Source organism: Papilio xuthus, unplaced genomic scaffold, assembly GCF_000836235.2.
Source record: "Papilio xuthus unplaced genomic scaffold, Pxut_1.1 DF826945.1, whole genome shotgun sequence".
Lineage (NCBI taxonomy): Eukaryota > Metazoa > Arthropoda > Insecta > Lepidoptera > Papilionidae > Papilio > Papilio xuthus.
In genome coordinates this window covers 8,005,533-8,014,755 of record NW_013531704.1, presented here as the reverse complement: position 1 = coordinate 8,014,755, position 9,223 = coordinate 8,005,533, and the positions used below count along the sequence as shown (strand labels likewise).

Below are 9,223 nucleotides of genomic sequence, written 5' to 3'. Positions count from 1 at the left end.
CATCCCGCGCTGTTGAACCCGAAGTAGAAGTAGATGCAGCATCCCGCATCGTAACTGTATCGTAACACGCATCATGTTATAAATTATTTAAAATAATATTTTTTGCGTTGATTTATGTAGGATATAAGAAAAGTGTGCTCGATCCGTGATAGAAATTGTGATACGGAAATGCATCTTACATGTATCTTACTAATATTGTATATGCGAAAGTTGTATGGATGGATGGATGTAAAAGGGTATCTGCAGAGCGGTTTAACGGATCTCGATAACATTTGGTATCGTCTTAAACATTTCATGATATATATGCAATGTACCAGACGGGCTGAATAGGGATTTAAATGGCCAAATATTTTTTATAGCGTACCAAATTATACAGTAACATTAAAAGAGAAAGTTTTCTCTTCCTATCATTTTATAACAAAGAAGATATGGGAAAGGGGAAGAGTATGTGACACGGCATAATAATACAAATTTGTTTCTATGTAAGATATATGAAGTGTGTAGATATATGAAGGACAGACGTCTGAGTGAGGCGGCAGGAGATGAGGAAGCGGTGGATGTGCCTGCGGGCGCACTCGTGTCGCACGCGGCGCTTCGTGTTGTCGCAGAGAGCGAGCGCGCGGTCCCACGGCACCGACGTCTCGAACGACTCCGCCACTATGTCGTACTCCAGCGCCAGGTCCTGACATATACATCTTCATTGATTATAATGGAAAGTGCCATTAGAAGTCATATTTAACGTCCGATAGAGGACGCTGTACAAATCTAATTCGAATTTTGTCGATGACGTTACGAATATTTATTCCTATTTTTTCGTGTTACGCCCTCTTATCTTTTTAATCTTCTAAATTTATAGATTCATTAAATAATAAATTAAAAATAGATGTTGGCCGATTCTCAGACCTACTCAATATGCTCACAAAATTTCATGAGAATCGGTCAAGACGTTTCGGAGGAGTATAGGAACACGACAATTTTATATATAAGATTTATGTTACTGTCAAACCGTGAACGCCGACATTTTGTAATTTACCTAGGCAAATTGTAATAACTCATTTTACATTTAACAATAATATCTTACCCGTATATAAGCAATGACGAAGGTCAACGTGTACCCGACCTCTCCATTCTTAGCGCCCCCCGGTATACCCCCGAACAGTGCAGCAATAGCGTTCAGTTTCTTCTCTCTGTCGCTGACCTGGTCGCTGCTGCCCTCCATCAGCAGCGTCACCACACACAGCTTGTGAGGGTCGAAGCCCTTGATGCAAGTTATGTAAAACTTCTTCAGCCCGTCCAAAATCACACCACCCCAAGACGATTCCGCCTTAACCGCGTGACCGAAACGAAACTGGAAATATAAGCAAATTTAATTAAAAAAACAAATCCGGGTAAACTGTAAAATAAAAATCGAACATCTCAGTCTATGTCTAAGTTGTCTAATCATTGGTTTTTGAGCTGTTAATTTCTGTATAAAACATATTGTCTTCCCTGTCATTATCTTTGACAAAACAGAGATAGAAATATATTTTATATAGTGATTTTAGACTCAGAAACCAACGATTAGACTCACAAGTAATCTGATCCGGTGGACATAATTCGAACTAAATTAAGATAGCTAACTAGCGCCCTCCTGTCAATGTCAAATATGTCACGAGATCTATTTCATAGTGTAGATGTCATGTAATTTCTTTTTAATTTCTTTTCTGGCATTTTTATCATGTAGGTTTTACATATTTTCAGATAGCATCAACCGATAGCAACGCCTCTTACGGGGAAAACATTTTTGCAAAAAGGTCGGTACGATGATTACGGTTTTTTAAACCTAAAAGGTATTTTGCTGCAAAGATTTAATATTGGGAAACGTAATAAAGGTGTTTATGTTGTAACACGTTGTAACCTGTTCATTATCCATGAGTCGTATACTGGAGGGCTGCAGTCGCTGGCGAGCCACCTCCCTCTCGAACTTGAAGCCTGACTCCCAGTCGGGGAACACCAGCGACCCGTACCGCACCACCGCCGGCAGAGGGCGGATCTTTAGCGTCACCTTAAATATTTACACGACAGACTTGTCATCATCTCTCTGTCCTTGTTCCACTCACGTTTTTATCCAGTTTTCTGTTCTCCATACGAATCATGTCCTTTCACACAATCCATCTATCTCTTTCTAGTACTAATACTGATAGTTCTCCTTATATAACTCTTCCAGTATCATAATATGACCATATCAAGCTAAACTTTTGCGAAAGAGTACTTAATATCAAGTCCATTTTCTTCTAAAAAAGCAGTTTATTAAAGCGTAAGTTTAAATATTTTTAATCGACTTCCAAAAGTTGGAGATTGTCTATTTGCCTGTATGACTTATTCTTAAGTACTTCAATTGTTAAAACTTACTTTAAAAAGACTTTAGTATGTCATCAGAATAATAAAGAACACGATGGCAAATGTGTGAAAAACTGAAATAATCACGACAACTAAATACTAAAATTTACACTTCATATAAGGCTGTATAAAATCATATTTGATGTCATTAGTGACTTCCTTATCTGGGACGGAAACTACTTCTATATTTAGTATTAGTAGTTAGCTTTTATGTGCAATATAATATACATGATATCTTTCATCTCTTTCTTATACAGGTAAAAATATATTAGTCTATCTCACCTCAGTGACGACACCGAGACATCCCTCTGAGCCCATGACGACGTGCTCCCAGTCTGGGCCGCAAGAGATGCGCGGCACGCGGCAGCTCTTCTCTATCACCCCTGTTGGTGTCACCACCTGCAAAGTCGATGTGGATTGGATTTAACAGAGGAGGTGATGCAGAAGGGGAAATAATTATCTTTCTGTGCGTCCCATTCTCAGTCTATTAAGGCGAAGCATCTGAAATTGTAGGTCTCTATGGGCAGATCTTCGCTATTTCGGCGAATTCAGAAGGCCACCTTATATTATATTTTCGCCCACGACTCTGTCCGCGTAGAATTAAAAAAAAAACCTAATTAGTAGCCTATGTGTTCTTCCACACTATGTTCTACATGTGTGCCAAATTTTATAAAAACCCGTTCAGCCGTTCCGGAGGTACCATCAAACAAACATCCATCCATCCATCTAAACATTCGCATTCATAATATTAGTAACAAGTAAGATAAATAAATATTTCTATATGATCGACATTCTATTAAGCTTTAATAATATCCAACATACCTTAGTCTGCACCACCAGCTCCTCAATATTCCCGTACGTGTTCTTCTTCATACCACTAGCGCGTGTAGCAACCCATCCTCCCAACGTTGAGAACTCGTAGGAATCTGGTTCATGGCCCACTGTGAACCCTCGGGCACGCATCTCTCGCTCTAAATCCTGGCCTACGATACCAGCCTGATAGAAATACATAAAAGAAACTAATAATACGTAAAAAATGCAAAAAGTCTCTTGAGTTTACATAACCTTTAACATACCAGGGAAGAATACGAATCGAATGATATTTTACAATTTAAAATCGGTTCAACTAAACTAACATACTTGTATAGACGAACTTGGATAAATGAGAGTCCGAGGAGCTACGATATTTTACTGCTTAAAGAGGTTTCACTCTAACCCGAGTTTCTTGCTTATGGGAGGGCCTTTATCGGGACTTTTTTTTCGTTTATACAGGCTTCTCGGTTATCCAAGTTCGACATGTGAAAATCATTTAGGTAAGTATTGCTAGGAAGTAATCTAATAGGCATAGCACTAGCCTTACTAAAATGTCGACGTTCATTTCCCCTCACTAATCATTCTGACACTGGACTATGTAACGAAAGCGCGCCATCGATTCTAATTAAGAATGTCTAAAAGAATGGCAATAGAAAAAAGAATAATACTAAATTATTTACATTATTATATTTATATTTCTATTAAAAATATATATATATAAAAAAATCATTCCGTTTACCGGGACAAAGTTCTTGAATAAATATTTTTGTATAATACATAAATCTATTACACTCAAGTGCCGTATAAGACACCTCAGTGAACAATCTACATAAATATTTGCTAGCATTTATGTGTCGAGAAAAGGTCATTTGTATAGGTGTTTAGAGTTATCAATATTGACAGATGAGAAACATCGCAAAACATTAGCAAATGTATGCAATACTGAGGGCAGCAACGGACAAAGTTTACATTTGCTATATCTCTGAGGACGTATGTAAAAATGAGGCAACGTGTACATAAACAAGTAAAAGATTAATGAAAACATAAACTATGCATATCTTAGTGTGGGACTAGATTACACAAATTAACCATAAATGGTAACTTAAGTTTAATTTAATTTCTCAGTTATGTGCAATTTTTATGTTAGTTATTGTTTTTGGTTTAATCTTTATTACCTACTAGCTGTCGCCCGCGACTCGAAAAAAAACTTAATTAGTGTAGCCCACCCATCCATCCATCCATCCACATTACATCTATCTAAACATTCGCATTTATAATATTAGTACGAAAAAAAACAAAAATGAATAAATAGTATCATATGTCCGTCTCCTGGCTCTAAGCTACCTCTCCAATTTTCAGCCATATCGGTAAAGCCGTTCTTGAGTTATAGTGTAACTAGCACGATTTTCTTTTATATATATATAAATATGTATGTATAATAAAAACTGTTCTTTCTTTCTTTCTTAGCCGTTTCTGCTGTGTCCTAAGGCTCACTGCGTAATATTTAAAACGTCAGTAAATTTAACACTTTAATAACATTCAAGTTAAAGTTATTTCTGCTAAACTTAATCTATGCATATTAATCAAATTTAAGTAGCTGTTTGTAAAACCGAAAAAAAATCACATTTCGTACAAATATTTGAGTTGTTGATAATGAAAATTTATAATATTTTAAAATGTTTTGTCTGTATGTCCGCAAGGATCCGTTTGGTCGCTTTCGGATTGATTTTCACGAGACATGGACGGGAAGATAGCTGATGGATGCATATTATAGCTTTTTTTAAGTACTACGCTGACGAACTTCCGTGCGACTGCTAATTCTTTTTAACCCTTATGTTAATTTTGTATAGTATACCATACATACAACTCTATAAAAATATACGATTACTATAAAATAATTTTTAACCTATTTTTATTAAACTTATTTTTGGTTTTGTGTATTTTTTGCTTTTCTTAAAAAAAAAGAAATCTTGCCACAATAAGGGTTAACTATATCATCGTCTACCAGCTTAGATGACATCAGAGTATAAGGCTTAGGTAATAAGCGTTTCTGTTTCACACCCTTGAACATTTTATTATTCATCTAGAGTTGACATCATTCATCACGTTCAAGACATAAAGATATATTATTTTAGGAAACTTTGTTGCGAATATATAATTATCACTCTTAATAAATTCATCATTTTGTATTTAAGATAAATAAACTTAAAGATAACCATAATATAATAGATAATACTAAATTAAGGTACATTAACCCGAATATTAGACGAGAAATTCCATTCGATAAAGCACTTTTCTAAGCTTTTAAAACACTATGTATTAGTTTTTAGGTATAGCTTCACTTAGTACAAAAGCGTAGGTAGCGTAGCGTCGTTGAACACCTCGGTGTTCTCGCTGCTCGTTTGCCCCCTTCTGTTATAAAAAAAGCTATCCTCTTGCTTTGTCCAGATAGCCATAAATCCATACAGATTTTTTACGTATATACAAAACTAGCTGTCGCCCGCGACTCCGTTCACGGGGAGCTAAAAAATATCTTAATTAGGACCCCGCGGTCTTCCAGACTGTGCTCTACATTTGCCAAAATTCAGCGTGACCCATTCAGCCGTTCTGAAGATACCTTTAAAGGAACATCCATCCATCGATACAACCTTTTAAAGTTTCGCATTTATAATATTAGTAAGCTATAGTTACCATCCCTTTAAATATACCACACCTAAGCTTCTACACAACCTAGGACATCCATGAACATACCTGTACTCTAGCCAGCAATTGTTCTTTATCCATCCAGAGTATGGAGTTCATATCGCTCGTATCCAGTACGACTATCGGTCGCGGCTCGTCTGCAGGACAGGTAATCGCGCCAGATACCGACGTGCCGCCGCCGAACGGGATGATCACGAAACGAAGCCGGGACGCGCACTGCACGATTTGTACCACCTGGAAATAATTAAGTATACGTTAGAGACATTTATCATAAGAAACTAAAAATAGCAAACAAATTAATTGTAGAATGTAAAAAACCGAACAAAGGATGTTGGTAAAAACTATTGGTGAAAACGTAAAAATTATTTGTTTTTTAAAAAACAGTGAATGAATAAAAATATTTATTGTAGGTGTTTATGGCTAGGTGGTAGAAGTCGTTTCGCTATTTCGGCGAATTAAGTTGTCCGCTTGCGCCTTTGCCACCATATTTTAAAAAGAAATAAAGAATTTTTTTGTAAAATTTTCCATTTTTGTATTGATTTCTTTTAATTCACTTGCGGCTTCGTCTGACGCTTTTGTTCATATTTAAAATATTCCACGAACATATATTGAATAGGGTCAAAAATTTGTTAAAATAGGTTAACAATCTCTTTATAGAATTGAATCCATAAATCTAGAGATCGTTATCTTACTTATCGTTTGGTAAGTCAATAACAGTTCTGTTTCCCCTGGTACCGTCAACGCGAAAAGTCGTTACCGTATTTGTTTAACACATTCGCTTTAAAGTGTTAATTATGTAGCATACGTGATGCGCATAAGTATAATGCCGTGAAAAACCCTTATTATCAATCATCGTCCTCAGCACACTATACGTCCCCATCGAGGGGTTCGGAGCCTACCCTACGTTAGGGGTGACTAGGCCATAGTCAACCATGCTGGCCAAATGCGGGTTGGGTTGGTTGACTTTACACATATCTTTGAATTTCTTCTCAGATATGTGCAGGTTGCATCACGATGTTTTCCTTCACCGTAAGAACATCGGATAACTGTACATATGTAAATCGGAAATCGAAAAACACATTGGTACATGGTGGGATTCGAACCCAGGACCTGGAGATTGCAAGACAAGTGCTTAACACCTGAGCCACCGACGCTTTCTTATTATCAGTAATCGTCGTCATTTATTATGTCTGCTTCCTGTTACAAATCGAAATTTATTTACATAAGTATACAAAACAGCTAAAATTATCTTACAATTATAAAGAAAAAAACACACATAAACGATAATTGATCAAACAGGTGCACAGAATAGAACAATAGAATAAAGTTCGGTTTAAACATTTAAATTATATACAGACAAAAAAGATAACATTCTTATACATTGTATTATTACTAATTTACATTAAACTAAGTATACATTTTTTAGGTCAGAGGTTAGTCAGTAGGATGGTGTAATCTACACGTTCAAATGCATTTTCAAAGTCTAACCGTGGGTTTCTGAGACCAAAATGCCCCTTTAAGATATATATTTTTTTTATCACAAGGTGGCAAACGAGCAAGCGGCCACCTGAAATCGCTGAAATAGCGAAGTGACCGTTGTCCATAGACATACGCATTTGCATATGCGTTGCCTACCTTAATTCGACGGAAGAGAGGATGCGCAGAAAGAAAATATTTTCCCTTCCCATGCATCCTTTTATCCGGAAAGTCCACTTCCCCTTCCCATCCTTTCTTTATAAGAAAAAGGGTGGGAAGGGAAACAGGACTAAATTAGGCCTCCGGGACGCACACTCATCAGACGAAACGCGGAATTGTTTCCACTTCACGCCTGTTTTCTGTGTGGTCGTGGTATTTCACCGGGCGAGCCGGGCCAATTCGTGCGAAGATGTTAAAGCGGGCTCTACCTCTGTTATGTCAAAGATAATGACAGGGACGATATGATTATATTGAGATTTTGGTCTCAGAAACCAACGGTAAATAATCCACATTCCCAAATATAAACAAGTTAATATTGCACCAGTTTATAAAAAAGGCGCAAAGAATTTATGTTAATGTCTATGTGTTCTTTCAGACTATGTTCTACAACTATGCCAAATTTCAGCGACATCCATGCAGCCATTCCGGAGGTACCATCAAACATACATCTATCCATCCATGCAAATATTGTCAATTATAATATTAGTAAGATACTTACTTGTTCGTGGCTTTCAGGCCATATTACAGCATCAGGTATTCTCTTGAAGCTGTTACTTCTTAACAATGATATATCTTTGAGCGTCTGTCCGTGTGCTCTGATCAATCTGTCCAAACCGTCCACACTGACGAGAGCGATCTTCTCCAACTCCTGTCTAACGTTATCAGGTAGTCTGCTTTTTGTATACGAGTCAGGTAACTGTGGAATCTTCGGAGTTTTGTTTACATCCACGTTGAAATTTTCATTAACCCATTGAAGGCAATGTGGTAGAGTCTTACCACCGATTAAGTATCTGGAAATTAATTTAATATTTTAACATTTCGTTATTATAATTTAAACTAGCTGTGGCCCGCGACTCCGAACGCATAGAAATAAAAAAAAAAACTTAATATGTGTTGTTCCAGATATCTATGTAAAATTTAATCAAGATCCAATGAACCGGTTCGGAGACACCTTGTAACAAACATCGATACATCCATCTAGACTTTCGCATTTATAATATTAGTAACACAAATATAACATAACTAATAGTTAATTTAATTAGAATTAGATAATTCAACATATAATAAAACAAAAGATGGGAAGATGATTTTAAGAAAATAGCTGGACCGTTATGGATCCGCTTAGCAAGAGATAGGAATAGTTGGAAATCTTTAGAGGAGGCCTTTGTCAATTGACAAGCTTTTCAATACAAACAAGTTGCCGATCATTTAAATACTAGTAGAATTGTTTAAATTAATTTAGTTTTTTTAGTTAATAGGCATGTATAACTATCATAAATTGTAAAAATTGTAAAGCAATAAAGGCTATTTTATTTATTATTTTATAGATAATTCAAAATCATATCTAGGTATTCTTGTGGTAGCCAATATTTAAAAAAAAAACTCGTATTTTTCTTGTGGATTTTAGGACCAATGTATGCGCGAGTACCACCATTAGACCAACCGTGGACAAGGACGTAATTACCTAAACGATTACAAACATCGCATTACGTTCTCAATGGTCAACGTAACTCTGTTTAAACGCTAAAAACGACAACTGACTGTTAAATTTGAACAAAACTATGGAAAAATAAAAGAATAATATGTACTGTGTGTACATTCGTCATCATAGGGTCATCGACAATGATGTTAA

The 9,223-nt window shown here is 36.2% G+C and overlaps 1 protein-coding gene across 1 annotated transcript in view; it reads right to left on the bottom strand.

Moving 5' to 3' along the window:
• The window catches only part of Agps (alkyldihydroxyacetonephosphate synthase), a 17,189-nt gene that overhangs the window by 1,152 nt on the left and 6,814 nt on the right, over nucleotides 1–9,223 (bottom strand). The window contains exons 3-10 of the mRNA XM_013316456.1: nucleotides 8,090–8,381; nucleotides 5,944–6,129; nucleotides 3,202–3,375; nucleotides 2,662–2,778; nucleotides 1,898–2,044; nucleotides 1,082–1,348; nucleotides 522–682; nucleotides 2–54 (exon numbers count right to left, since the gene is read on the bottom strand). Coding sequence (XP_013171910.1) covers nucleotides 2–54; nucleotides 522–682; nucleotides 1,082–1,348; nucleotides 1,898–2,044; nucleotides 2,662–2,778; nucleotides 3,202–3,375; nucleotides 5,944–6,129; nucleotides 8,090–8,381 — 1,397 coding nt within the window. The remainder of the gene's footprint in view (nucleotide 1; nucleotides 55–521; nucleotides 683–1,081; nucleotides 1,349–1,897; nucleotides 2,045–2,661; nucleotides 2,779–3,201; nucleotides 3,376–5,943; nucleotides 6,130–8,089; nucleotides 8,382–9,223) is intronic.